General features: G+C 40.1%; 1 protein-coding gene across 8 annotated transcripts in view; it reads right to left on the bottom strand.

The window, feature by feature from the left end:
- CCDC88A (coiled-coil and HOOK domain protein 88A) overlaps positions 1–15,026 on the bottom strand; it is a 365,179-nt gene that overhangs the window by 52,221 nt on the left and 297,932 nt on the right. For all 8 annotated transcript variants that reach the window (XM_077813951.1, XM_077813949.1, XM_077813948.1 and 5 more), the window contains 6 exons: positions 13,869–14,010; positions 11,930–12,106; positions 11,020–11,181; positions 2,002–2,279; positions 1,621–1,764; positions 34–220 (listed from right to left, as the gene is read on the bottom strand). In XM_077813951.1, coding sequence (XP_077670077.1) covers positions 34–220; positions 1,621–1,764; positions 2,002–2,279; positions 11,020–11,181; positions 11,930–12,106; positions 13,869–14,010 — 1,090 coding nt within the window. The remainder of the gene's footprint in view (positions 1–33; positions 221–1,620; positions 1,765–2,001; positions 2,280–11,019; positions 11,182–11,929; positions 12,107–13,868; positions 14,011–15,026) is intronic.

The raw sequence follows: 15,026 nt of genomic DNA on the forward strand, positions 1-15,026 counted from the left end.
ATTAACAGAAGAGATTAAAAAACTTTAACTTACCTCACACTGATTATTCAGTTTTGTAGATGTAATATCCAGTTGTTGGTACTGTTCTTTCAGTTTAGAAAATTCAGCTTCTAATCGTGTTTGTTCTAGTTTGGAATTGTTCAATAAGCTTTTCAAATTCTTATGGTCAGTTTGAAGAACTTCATTCTCTCTCAGAAGTTGACTGTAAGTATGATTTAGCCTGTAATTAAAAGATGTCATATAAGAATATATATAGATAAAAAGATAATACATATTTTAACCAGAATTTTGTTTAAAGCATGTAACTTCCATAATTCTATGCTATTTGTAACATGAGTGACACACATTCTTTGGAAGAATATATGAACTAATTAATAGCCTCTAGTCACCAGTCTGGTTAGATCAAGATATTCTACTCTCTGAAAATTCTATTCTCATTAAGAGATAGGAAGAGTGATTGATTTCTGGGAAATTATATTATTATAGAACTCAAATTGGGGGCAAGTATTTTCTTTTCAAAATGAAATACCTTTCATATTTTAACTCTATGCTTGGGAAAAACACAAGGCTGCTGAAAGTTTAAAAAGGAAAAGATTTAAGTGAAACTTTGTTTTTAGATCAAGTAACCATAGTTAGGATCCAAATCTGGTCTCAAGTAAAGGACAATAAAAGCACAGCAGAGGTTTACAGTAGTACACTAGATCCTGTTTAACTGTGGAACCAGACCAAAAAAAGAAGGAAACTGGATGCACAGGAGAGCGAGACATTCCATTATTTGGAGTAGAAGCCATGTGTAGTAGGTGGGATCCTTCACTCTTTACAGGAGTCTGACCTAAGCCCAAAGAAGGCTCAAGAGTGATGAGAAAATGAGGCAGGGAAACGTGTATGTATTTTTATTATTTTGGATAGATCTGAACATTTCTTGTACTAGCTAAAGTAAAGAACAATTGTGTTTAGGAACCCCATAAAGTCTGTGTGTCTATTTGCTTATAACTATCACATGTCCTCAAAGAGGTGAATTGTAAATTCAGAGCACCTCTAAAGTTGTTGCTCTGGAAAGAGTGTGCTTAAGTTACTGGGGAGGCTAAGTGGGTCAGTACTGGTCCAGGGAGCCTATGAAAACTGGGTAGTGGGGCTTCATTTCCATGAAGAGGTAAAAGTCAGTCTGTGCATAGGAAGTGTAGTCCTAAAACCTACTCAGATCAAGGGAAGCTTCAGGGTACACAGACCCAGTTTGTACAGCTCAAAACACTGCAGACTGATGTGCATCCAACTAGGGGGAGCTCTACCAGGGTTGTACAACAACTAAGTTGGGGAGGAAATCATTAAAAAGCCCCTCATTTCACAGGGTTAGACTGTGACTTGGACTACAGGCCCATGCAGAGGAGACATACCATATGCAATAATATACTTTATATACAAAGGCATATACTATATGCAATAATACAAAATATTACACATGAGCAAATTAACTTAAATTATGGTTGCTGTGGGAAATGCAAGTTTGAATTTCTTGACTTTTATCAAGTTTAAAACCTCAGCCTTAATACCGTACAAATATTGGCTTTTTCATTTAATAATATATTTAAATCTAAATAAAGTATCAGATTTTTTATTTACCTATCATTTTCATCACGAAGTTTTTTGTATTCTGCTGCTACAGTTTCATGTTTTTTGCTTTGCTGCAACATTTTCTCTTGTTCTACTTTGAGCACTTTTTCCAACTCCTCTAATTGCACTTTTTGTTTCAGTAACTGATTGTACCTGTAAACAAGATTATATAAAAATGTTGGTTATATCCTCTAGAACTAATAAAAATAGCTAAGGATGTAATTTCAATTTTGAACAAGGAGAAATTTATTCAAGGAGTTAAGATCTAAATGACAGATTAAGAAACATTCATTTTATTCAACCTAATTTATACAACAATGTTCTTGTATTATTATGAAATGCAGATTTTTAATGTTACTCACAAGATCCATCTTACATATTTATGCTTACCTATCTTCTAAGTCCTTATGTTCCACCTCAAGATTTTTGTGTGCAGACTTGAGGCTTCCATGTTTGGCAATTAGAGATTCATATTCGGAAGCTTGACGTTCATGAAGATGTTCCAGTTTTTCATGATCTTTGACCAGTGAATCATACAATGATTTCAGATCCTCTAGTTCCTTGAGTATAGATTCATTTTCATTTTCCAAGGCAGACTGTTGGATCAGCAGTTGTGCATTCTGATTCATAAGAGATGTACTTTGAGAATTAAGGGTAGAATTTTCAACCTGCAGTTGTAAACAATGTTATCAGAAATAAAGGAAACTCCATTTAATTTAGAATCATCAACAATGAAAGTGGGGATTAGCATACTATAGTTATTAAGGTAACAAAGGACTTTAGGTCCTTTAATCTAGTCTAACTCCCCCTAGTGAAGGACTGGCCTCAAAATTAATTAAATGTTTTTTTAAATCTAATATACTTATGAATACTTCAGTGATTTCAACAACTTCATTAGCCAAGTTATCCTATTATCTAACGCACCTTAAGGGTAATAATTTTACCTGATACTTAATTTAAATGGTATATTTTAGTTTCAAGTGGTACATCCTTAGGTAAGTCATTATGGCCACAATTCAGGAAAGCATTTAAGCATATGGTTAAGTTCATTTCTATTCAGGAAAGCATTTAATTGTGTGCTTAACTTCATGCCTCTTCTTAAATGCTTTCCTAAAGAAAGATTCTTTCTGACTTTTAAGCAGTGAGTTTGACAGGTCTATTAAAAAATGTTTTGGATACCAATGTTTATCACTATCTGATCACTAGAAATCCTTTGAACAGGTGAGCCAGAACTGTGACTATTACTTGAAGAAAGGAAATTTTCAGGCAAGCATGCATGTTTTTTCTATTCTTCATTGTATTCCAGAGATCCATTACAATGGGATTTCAATCAACAGTGTCCATCTAGAGTGGGGAAATGGAAATAAAGTTAAATCAATAGCACCTAAGTGAAACTGTGTTCATTCTCTTTTACTGAGAAACTACACTGCAGAGCGCCCTTCTGCCAAAAATAATGGCAGCTGATGAATGGATGTCCAATTTATAAAATTTGGAGACAGGATGCACTGAAGAACAAGTGGCTGCCTTGAACATCTTCCCATGGAGGCATACAATTTTTCTACCCATAAAGTCACCATTGCATCATTGCCCTTAAGGCGTGGGCCCTGAGGTTTGACAGAGGTGTAAGACTCTTTAATTTTGTATGCCTCTGAAATACTCAGTTTAATCCCTGGACTTCATAAGGGGTTTAGTACACTTAGTATATATCCTGAAGTAATGGCAAACATCAAGTGTGAATTAGAACTCTCCCGTGGGTGGGAAGGCTTCGGGTAGAAGCACAGAAGGACTATTTCTTGATATGTATTGAAGATGGAAATTAATTTGAGGAAGAACCAACTTAACATTCAAAGGCCTGCTCTGTCCAAAAGGAACACACAGTACTGAGATCCTCTTGAGGGGACTTCTGTGGTAGATGAATCAGCCACCCATGTTTTAAATGGAATTTAACAATTCCTTCCTAGGTTCCAAAGGGTGCAGTTAGTACAGCAAGGGCTAGATTGTGACAGTATGAAGAACGTATCAGAAAGTCTTTCCCATAGAAGCATCTGATGGTCAGATATACAGACATTTTTCTTCTTTCAAATACAGAATACTTGCTAATATGGATATTTGGCCTTAAAGAGTGATGGCTTTGAAGCCCATATTAAGGCTTTCTTGGAGAAATTCTAAGATATGTTTAACTTCTGCTCATGTAGGGGACACAGCTTGACAACTGCAGCAATACCTGAATCTTAGCCAAGTTTTGGAGTATGTCTTATTTGTTGCCTGTGTTACCTTTTTTCTAAGATACTTTCCTTCAAAATCCAAGCAGCTAGGTTCTGTCCGTCCGGATTTGGATACAGGGTTGGTCCCAGAGACAATAACTTGTCTGCAGAGTAAGTATATTTGTGGCTCACAAGCTAGATTGAGCAGGTCAGAGAACCATCATGTACTCCTTCACCTATAAGGGGCTATCAATATTACCATTGTTTCTTCCCCCTCCCCCCGACCCTTTTTCTGTATAGTCCTTGGGATTTGCAAAATAGAAAATTTCGTACCCAATAATTTTCATTCTACTAACAGCATCCCCACAATTCTGATATGTATGGGCTATTCCTCTCCTGTGTGAAGTTTCTGGAGGTGGTTTAAAGCTACAGCACAGCCCTTTGCCTGCTTGCTGCCTGATGAGTCATTCCAAGCTGTGAAAAAAACTCCTACACAATGATTAGTAACAATAATTTCAGCGCCAACCAATTAACCATGTACAACAGGCCACTACATAAGAAGCAACTATCCAAATAAAATGCTGACCTGTAGTGGTGAAGCCATACAGGTTGGGTAGAACTGTGGGAGACACTGCTAGCAGAAAGGAAATGATCAGCTTAGAAATTTTCCATTCTGCAGCCCAGCATCTCCCTCAATTCTGATTCATATGGCAAGCAGTGAACAGGAGAAGGGAGAGATACAAAGTGAACATAAAAAAAAGGAAAGACACACTTTTTTGAACTGCTCAAATGGCAAGGTTATGTCTGGACCACCACTTGCAGCACCTTCCTGTCCAAGGAGTGCTCTGTAGAGACAGAAAGTCCACCTTATAATGCTTGATAGAGGTGTTGGCCGATGGCAATGTGGCTGCCCTAGAGATATCTGTGGTGGAAGCACATGCTTTCTGGGCCCATGAGGTTGCAATGGGCCTTGTAAATGTGCCTTGATTCCTTCTGGAACAGGTGCGCCCCAGATGGCTTGTTTGCCTCAAAGCTGTAAATCTAATTAATCTAGTAAGAGATAGTTTGGATGCCCTAAGCAGCTCAAGATCAAAGGAAATGAACAGGAAGCCCAATCTCCTTGTGGATTCTGTAATCCTGATATAAGTCTTTAGTGCTCTCAGTCTGCCTTTTGGTTCAGCTCTCCTTTTACGTGTATTGTCTTTAGAGAACAGAGAGTTTTGTCTGCCCATTCCATCACTTCTGCATGTAGTGCTACACAACTTGTTCCCCCTTGATTGTTTATGTATGTAGCTGTGGTCGTGTTGTCTGGTTGGAACAAGATGTTCTTGCCCTCCAGGTAGCTCTGGAATCTCAGTAGAGCTAGTTTGACAGCTGTGAGCTTCAAGAGCATGATGCTGAGGCTCCTTTTCCCAGAACTCCAGATTCATTATGTCATTTTGGCTCCCAGAAGTGCTCCCCATCCCTCAGAAAAGTGTCTGCTGTGAGAACCTGCAAACCGGGAAGGAATATGGGAAGACACCTAAAGACATTCTCTATGGCCAGCCATCATCTTAGGAAAGCTAGTACCTGACCGGGAACCAGTAACTGGTCTTACATTCGCTCCAGGCAATGGTCCCATTCTCTCAGAAGAAAGACCGGAGACACCTGATATGTGACCTCACCTATGGGGAGACCCGTATGTGCGAGACAAAAAGGCCCAGTGGCTAGACAGAACAGAGGCTCTTGGCCTCCAGCATTTGTTCAGCATGGATACAGATACTGGATCTTCTGGAATCTGTCTAGCAATGGGTTCATCTTCATCACTGAAATGTCTGTCTCCAGTCCCAGTGAACTATGTTTGCTGAGGGAATCAGGGAGCTTTTCTTGGTGTTATTGCAAAGTCAGGCACTTGGAAGCAATCCAGAGTCCACTGTGCCTTGCTGTGACCACTACCAACCACCTAAGACTGTAGGTGCAGAAGATGGATCAAAAGGAAGAGTCTTTGTTATGCTCAGAATTTTGTTGGTTTGAAGGAAAATTAATCTAGGTTTCCTTAGAAACTTCTGCTCCAGATATTTTCCCCTTGCCAGGGTATCAGACTCCTTTCTTGGGTATCCTGTGTTAGTAGGAACCTGGATTGCTGTAGACTTTGACAGTCAGGGCTGAGGCCTCTCTGCAGTCTCAGTTACTAATTTCTCTAATGTTTTTCCCACTAATTCTTCACCTGTAAGGTTGGATGCACAAAATATCAGTTTAGGATGAACAATGACTATTCATGGATGTAACATGACATCCTTGTAGCCACCAAATTAGAATCCATTGCTCATCACAAATCCCATCAAGGGCTTTACCAAGACAGGACCCAAGACATCTCATTTGAATCAAGGATCATACCCCAGAAGTTGAGCCACTTGTTTACAACAAAGTAAGCTTTCTACTAAAGATATGAAAAGCTTTTGGTCTGAACAGCTATAGATGAGGCTTTGAAATTGCTGAGTAGTGTATCATCACTCTTGTGGTCTATGGGGTCTGAAGGTGTGACTATCTTTCACCGGTAGAACTCTGGCTGCACTAAGCTTAGGCTCCCAAAATTTGTGAAATTTCTTTGTTTTATAGATAGATTAGATAGACTAAATAGATATAAACATTTTAGTTTAACATTCGGTTTAATCAGGTGACCTTATTTGGATGTAATGATGCCCTCAAAGGAGGCATCAATGGGAAAATGTGTTGTAATTATGTTTGGAAGGAAAGATAGGTTATTAATATTTATACATTCCTTACAGCCCACTCACTGACATCCTGTCTTAAAAAAGCTATGTAAATTGTTGGGGTGGGGTTTGTTTGGTAGGTGTGGTACTTCTTCCATGGATGTTTACGATGGGGAGAGGGTAGTATACTATTCATCTTGGTCTGGGGAACCAGACAACAGAGGAGGGGTACTGGTACACATACCTCAAATGTGCAAATAGTTGAGAGTTGTCCTCATGAGCCTGAAAGTGCCCTGCCTGCTCCCCCCGGCTGGTGAGCACCCAAGTAAGTGCTGTACAAGGAACCTAGAACCATTTGGAGCTTTACTCAGGAAATCAAGATCATTTTGAACATGGGAAGGGATTTCTCACTTACCCCTCTGTAATCCCAAGAAGGTGCAGCTTCATGGGGAGTGGATTTCTCAAGAGCCTCTGTTCTGGCCACAGACTGCCTGAAGTGCTCTAGACTTTGATGTGCAGCCAGCCTGTGGAGCAGGGGAGGGATAGAGAGACAGACTGTCAGCTGCTGTCTCAAATTTTAGCCCCTTTCCCTGGCACATCGATAGTCCTTGGGCTGAAATCCACACTGGCACAATTTCCATTAGGCTGCAGCCTGAGGCAAGGCTGCACAGGAGGCACAGGCTTCTCATCATGCCCAGACATGCTGCAAGTTGGGGAAGGGGTGGTAAGTATGGTACAGAGCACTGAGAGAGAGATTCTGTGAAGATAAACACTCCCTAAGGGGGAGAAGGCATAGGAGAAGAGGTTTAGCTCCTGATTTTCACCTCACTTGTTCATTAACAATAATAATCCCTGCCTTGCAAAGGACACATTTGCTTTTGCCATTTTGGGAGGATTTACCCCAGAGTATCATGAGAATTGTCTGATTCACAGTGCGAGGAAAGAGCTATGTAGTTCTCCTGCTTCTGCTTCTCTCCACAGGGAATCTAAGACCCACTTCAGGACTTGTGGGGGGAACCAGTAGCCCAGAAAGCTCTCATCTTTATGGTCCTTTGTTGCCCTGGACGTACCCCGAGTCATTTCATTTGGATGAAGTTCTCCTAGTCCTCAGAGCCTACTCTGTGTCTCTTGGTCAGGTTTTTCTGTGTAGTTGCAGCTACTTCGGGGGATGGTGTAGAGAGGCTCCAACTTGTCTGACTCAGAGCCCTGTGTCCTAGCAGAAATATGGTCAGCTGCATGCAGGCTTGGCAATTTTTACCTTATGCTGAGCCTGAGAAACGTATCTCATATACGGAGCACCTTTTGGATTTTGCCCAGTGCTTGAACGGTTGTTCTGCCAGGCCTCAAAGGGGGCACAGCAGCTTGGCAGGAAGGCACCGCAGCGGAGATTTCATATGGTTGTTGCCACCACACTGCTCAGAACCTGAACCAGGAAGTGGTGAGAAGGTTTGAAAGCAAATAAAAAGGCTTTAACTGCCTGAAAAATGGCTAAAAATAATTTTTTTTTAAAAAAAGCATGGGAGTGAAGCAAACCACCACTTGACCGCTGCCGTGGAGTCAGAAGATCTGGCAGCAAGCACAAGAAGGAGGCATGGATAGCATAGGCTGTGCTGTAGCTTTGAACCAGAAACCGCACACTGGAGGGCAAGAGCCTATATCAGAATTATGGGAGACACTGGGCTGCAGAAAAGGAGAAGGCATAGAGACAAGAACTTGGCCAGTTCTGAATGTTTATGTTCTTTCAGCCTCTGGATTCAGTCACCTACAGAAATAGGAAGATGCCTTCTTGTTTCTGGAAGAAAACAGGTCCATCACTGATCTGCCAAATAAACGGACCAGGGATGAGAATATTTCTGAGTGTGGACTCTATTCCACTTGAGTTAATGTTTGTTTGCAGAGCCAATCTATCATTTTCAATTTCCCTTGAGGTACACGATGCACAGCAACAAGAAGTTTTGTTCTTCTCAAGTCAACATGAGCAGAGCTTTTTTCTTAAATGGTATGGTCATAACCAACATATGTCTACTGCCTAATGAGAGGGTCAATGCTTTGAGACCATAACTGACTACTCTGAGCTCTAGCCAGTCAATGCTATGCTTTCTCTCTTCTGCAGACATGATCCCGGAATTGTCAGTTTCTGAAAGCACCCTCCTAGTTTCAACCTCCTAGACTGATGTCTGTTGTAATTACTGTTCCAACTCACTTGCTGACTGCCTCTTTGAGGCTAAATCCTTTTTCATCAGCCAACTGAAGGAGATAGATACAATCCATATGACTTTGATTTTCACAACAGGCTGGAGTAGGATGGGATGTGGAAAAGATAACAGAGCTGGAGAGCTCTCGTATGTATCCTGGCACACTGCAGATTGTTTATTGAAGATACTAACAATCCCAACATGTTTAGTAGGGCAGAAAATGACACTTCTTCAGCAACTTTTACTTCCTTTATAGACCGCTTAATCTTTTTCTGTTATTCTCTGGAGATGATCTCCTTGTGCCTCATTGGGTTTATCTTCATAACCAAAAGAATGATGAAAATGTACGGGGGATATTACATTTTTTCTTCTCTTTATCTAACTATAATGTTCCAGAAGCTGCTTGGATTTCAGGTAATTTGCTTCTGCTTTCTCTCTGGATAGAACCCTAATCAGGTCACCCAAGGAGGGGAAATGCTGCTTCTAATACTACTATTGTATATCTTCTCTGGACTATGCCCAGAACTTATTTGTTCAAAGTCAACAGCAGTCATCAATTCACAAATTAAAGGAGTCTGATACCAATTTGCTGTTCATTTTGGACTAGGGATAGGAAGGAAGTCATTCAGTGTGTTCTGAGGAGGCTGAGAGATGATCTGAGAATTCACTTGTTTCAGCCTTTTCTGGTTTAATTATATCTTCTTGTGTAACTGCTGTCTCTATATGCTGTGTTTGTTAGTGTGAAATAGCAGAAATGATTGGTTAGGCTTAAAATAAGGCTTTTACTTTCTGTAATGTATAATAGCAGGGGTCAAGGCTCTCTTGGTCATTTCTGATGATTCACCTATTTTCCCATAGATTCTCTAAAGAGGTTGCCTCTGGGCAGTAAGTATTTTGAAGCCACTGTAAGTTGTTTAGTTGAGATCCATGGAACTTCATGTGCCTGTAAGAGAGTGCATGGTATCCCATTGCTCTAACTAAGAACAAGGGATGAAGGTTTCAAGTGATGATCCAAAACAAAGGCAGCCACATGGGAGATTTTCCAGAGAGTGGCCCTTAGGCTGTATCCTTTCTTAGTTCTGAGTGTAATGTCTACAAGAGAATCTATCTATACCAGGATTGGCCAGGCAAAACAAACAGAAACTGCTGAGGCTTTCATGGTGGCTGATGTAGCTTCATAATTCCTGTGGAGGGAGAAGTCTAATTCTTATGTCCAGGTGACTTTATGGAAGAAATCCAATTCACTGGGAGTGTCCTTCAACCAAGGAGGATAAAGCCAAATCTGCCATTGCAATGAAACTACGTCAGATTTCAGCTGATGTATGTTGTGGTCCTTTTTGGCCTATTTTCCTAGACTCTTCAATGTAGCTGTGAACTCCCAGTCATCTTTTATGATATCCTGCAAGACGATATGGAAAAGGATACATGGTTTCAATGTGAAACCAAATAGGAACTTTTCCTAGTTATTAAATTCCTTTTCCCTTCTGTTCAGATTCTTTTTCTTTCTGGGGGTCTGGAGGGATATTAGAACTGCAGTGGCCTTTCTAAGAATGGTAGCAATTTGTTCACAATATCTTGTTAATTGAGAGCTTTGTATGTACTCCCTAAAGCTGTTTGATCCTTGGAGCCCTAAAAAACATAAGATCCATTTGCAAGAGGAATTCATTTATTGGAGAAACTGTATTTGAAAAGATAGGTAGCCTGAGAGGGATGGCAATTTAGCTTTGATTTCCTTAAGGTATCTTTGTGAATGTTAATTTTGTTTTCATAGCTCCCAGGACCAAAGCATATGGCTTTATTTTTTTCTGAGCAAATTACATTGCACTTATCTGAATTAAATCTCCTATTAATTTTGGCCCACTTCTCTACATTTTCATTCAGTGTGTTCACAATCTTTCCTCTTTTAGTATTATGTGTCAATTTACACTTCATTACTTCTAACTCATTTAAGAAAATATTAAAGAGTATCTCACCTAATATTAGTTCTCAGGGTGCTTTAACTGCTTACATCACCAGAAGTCAGAAGTTAAGAACGTAAAAGAAAGGATGTGGAAGGAGGCTGACAAAGTACACTTAGTTCCTGTGCATAAATTCCAAGGGTTTTAAATATGATAAATGTATGATGTTAATATCTTGTTGTAGCAATTTATGACTGACTGTTATTAGTGCAAACTAGAAATGGTGCAAGGTGCTTTGATTTCCATGTCAACTGAAATTGTGATTGCTAGTGCCAAACAGTTTATAGCAAAGCTCTGACTTGAAAAAAATCTACCTTTATTTTGAATCGGATGATAAAAGCAAAATATAAAATGTAACCTGCAGCTTGGCATTCTGAGTTTGTAAGGTTGTATTTTGCTCCTGTAAAGAAACAGTCTGTCTCTGAAGTGATAGAATCTGAGCTTGTAGATTATTGTTCTGGGTCTCGAGTTGCTTTAGTTGAGTTTTCAGTGCTTGTTTCTCTGCCTGCAGGGTAGCATTCTTAAAAAAGAAAAAAAGGTTAAACATAGAAGAATCATGCATATCGAGAGGACACTGTTTATATTTTAGGTTAGTTTACCTAAAAAGAAGATTATTTATTTTAAATACAAGTAAGACGAAGTTATGGGTTTCCATTAAAATCACAAGAGAGAAGCAATTGTGAGATAGAGCTTCCACACTGTTATTAATTTATCTGTTTTTTGCTTATGAATGTAGTGGCCACACTAACCTGAGATATTCATACAGGGATGGAGGGAGGGCACATTTTCAAAACTGGCCCCAAACTAGACGTTCAAATGGCGCTAGTACAATTATTGTCTTACACTCAAATCCCTGTTTGTATGTGACACCCATAGATGTGTCATTAGCAACAGAGACTGAACCTTGAACCTCTGGTTCTAAAACTATAAGCCTCTGCTATTTGAGCTAAAAGATTCAGATCTGACAATGCAAAGACTATAGGAGACCCATAAAGCGCTATGTGGTTCAACCCCTAGAGAAGGACAGAGTCATACTGTGTAAGTGTGGATTACACATTCACCCTGGCCATGGAAGTTCATCCTAAGTGTCAGGGGTCTATCCCGATTAAATCTCCACAGGGGCCATCACTTGTAATGTGACACTCCTGGGAGTAAAAGCATGAGCCTCTACTGGCTGAGCTAGAAAACCCACGTTTGTTAACTCACGTGTTTACTTTGGCCACCTCACTCTCACGTCACATTAAACAAGTAAAATTAAAACAACTTACATTTCTTTCTACTTCTATTAATCTATCTTTAACCTTCAATAGTTCTCTAGTAGTTTCCTGATTTTCCTTTTCCCATTTATTGACAGACTGGGTTTCTTCACCAGTTCTTGGAGGAGAATTCTGTACCATCCTTTCCTCCTCTTGTCTTTGCTTCAGGGCTTCATAGTTTTTTTTCACCTAAAATCAATTAAGACAATTACAAAAATTGAAAATATAACTTCCAAACTCTTTGTTTAACTATGTGTGAATGTAATTTGCACAGGACAAGAAACTCAATGAATATTTTCAATATTTATAATTGTGAATTTAACTGTGGGAGTTTACACATACTATATAAATATAAAACATGAAACTGCCAGAAGAGCGTGTTTGACATATGTATCTTTTGTGCACTCAATTGTACTTCAAATTAATTATACAAGTGTAAAAATCTAGATGGGTAAATTTCATAGATGACCATCCCATTCCAAATGTTTAAAGTTTTATCACTAAATTCTAGATTTCTTGGGAAGTGAGGATCCTTTGTACCCCAAATCAAGCCCTGAGTTCAACTGCATTTTTCTCTTTTACCCACAATCAAAGCTCTGTGACTTGGCCCATGATGTAACTCCTAGTTACAACCTGTCTTATCACTTATTTTAACTCTTATCTGCAAGACACAGTCCTGCCAACTCTGTGAGTTCAAAAATTATGATCCAAGCCAAAAGAAGTCATGAGATTGGCTTGAAAATCATGCCTTCTGTAAAAATATCAATATTCCTTTTTGGTTTGCTTTTGGGATTTCTTTTATAAAGTCTTAGAGATCACCCTCTGCTCTCCCTTGTGTATGGATTTTTGCATGAAAACACAGACAAAATGCAACAGAAATTGAGAGGGTCTCCCCTCTTCTTTTTCCTGACTGATGGAGGCAAAGGTTCTCTGAACTCTCCCCAATAAATGCACTTTCCCTTCCAGACAATTTCTGGGTACTATTGTCAGGTCCCTATTCTGTTTCCCACCACCTCTCCATTGAGTACTTCTGGCCTTCCCCAATCATCATCCTCTGCCTCTCCACTGGGCATTGTATTGTTTTTGGCTCCCTTCTCTGGCATTTTCTCCTACCTCAATGAGCACTGCTTCCTGTCCTCTTCCCCACTATCACCTACATACATTATTTCCGCAGCAGTGTGGAGAAAAATGCAAGCTGAAGATGGGTGGGAACAGGGATACCCCTCCTCAAAGTGACCCTCTTTAATCACCATCTTTCCTGTGGGAATTGGTTGTGTCTTGGAGTTGCCACTGGCTGGTGTCTCTAGTCTGACTCCTGCTGCTTTCCTTGCCTTGTTGGACTCTGCAGGATTCTGTACATGCACAAAAGTGCAGAGCAAGCAGCTGAGACACTGGACTAATCAGTAAGTCAAGGAAATGCAGCCTCTAGTTTCAGTTGCAACAATTGTTCACCCATAATTCTTCAACTGTAAACCACTGTACATGACATTGAACAGAAAGTACTGCAAAAACTGTAGCTCTTGAGATAAATTCACAAGAATTAGCAATGCTGAAGACATAAAACTGTTGTCTTAAGGTCTAAACTCAGTAAATAATTTGTTTTTTAAACACTGTTCCTCACACACACCAAGTTTTGTCGAAAAATTCAAGACCTCCATCATGAATCACCATTCTAATATTTTTACTGAACAAAGATCTGAATTCTTATGTAACATGAGTTTTTGAAAATTTAGTGCTCAGAAAATTACAGACAAGCTTTCCTGTGTCTTGTAATATAGAATGCACTACTTCTGAAGCTTAAGTATTTTGAGAGAGAAGTGAATTATTTTGTCAAGTGCACTTAATTTTGTAAGAATGTCATTATAAACTGCAAATAAAATTGGAAAATAAGAATGGTGTTCAAGAATTTTATAATCTGAGGAAAAAAATGGTTATGTCATTTTTTCCTTACTGTTTTAAGTTCCTGGCGCAGCTGCTGGTTTAAATTTGTTGACTCTTCTAAACGAGCTTCCAAAGCCGCAATTTTTTCTTCTTTTATTTCTAGAGACTTCTTTAACGTAGACTCTAACTTTGACTCCAAAAGCTTGTACCTACTACTCAATGACATTTAAAAATATATATTTTTATTATCTCCTATTTCAAGAAAGAAAAAAAATTCTTTGAGACTTATTTTTTTTAAATGACATACATATTTTAAAATTCTGGGTGAATATAGTGCTCTTGAAAAAAAATGGTTACTAACCTTCTGTAACTGTTGTTCTTTGAGATGGATTGCACATGTCCATTCCAATGTAGGTGTGTGTGTGGCCCAAGCCTAGTTGCCGGAAATTTTTCCCCTGTGGTAACTGCTGGGTCGGCTCTGGCACCCTCTGGTGTCGCACACTCATAGCACCAGTAGAAAGGGCTTGCCAACCCTGCACCCCCTCAGTTCCTTCTTTCCAGCTAACTACGTTAAGAGAGGAAGGAGGGTGGGTCTTGGAATAGACATGTGAAACACATCTGGAAGAACAACAGTTACGGAAGGTTAGTAACTGTTTTTTCTTTTTCGAGTGCTTGCACACGTCCATTCCAATGTAAGTGACTTGCAAGCAGTTGTATATGAGTGTAGTGTGGCAGCTGCCCCACTCCATAGGAAAACGGGCTGGAACAGGCCAGAGAGGCTGCGCAGACCAGCCTCCAATCAGCAAAGGCCTGTGGAGAGACAATCAGGGCAAAGGAAGAGGCAGCCTATCAGGGCTGGGCTGGGCCCTAAATAAGGACTGCCTAGCAAAGGAGAGGGCAGTCTCTCCCTGACTAGCAAGGGAGGAGGACTGGCTCCTGAGCTAAGGACGTAGCATCTTGGACAGAGCAGTGTTGGGCAGTCTCAGGGGAGCAGAGGAGAGCTCCATGCCAGGCTGCAGCCCCTGCTAAAAAGGGTAGAGAAGGTGCACAGGGCCAAAGGGGGAGTGGCCCAGGGAAGATAGATGGACAAGAGGGGAGCGAAGGAGGGGAGAGAGAGGCTGCTGGTAAAGAGTCACTGGGTTGGGACCTAAAGTAGCGGGTGGGCCTGGGTCCCCCCCTTCCCCTGCACCTGCCCACAGAGGAGTCTGGCCGAGACAGACTGCAACTT

This window comes from Eretmochelys imbricata, chromosome 3 (genome assembly GCF_965152235.1).
Source record: "Eretmochelys imbricata isolate rEreImb1 chromosome 3, rEreImb1.hap1, whole genome shotgun sequence".
In the NCBI taxonomy this organism is placed as follows: domain Eukaryota; kingdom Metazoa; phylum Chordata; order Testudines; family Cheloniidae; genus Eretmochelys; species Eretmochelys imbricata.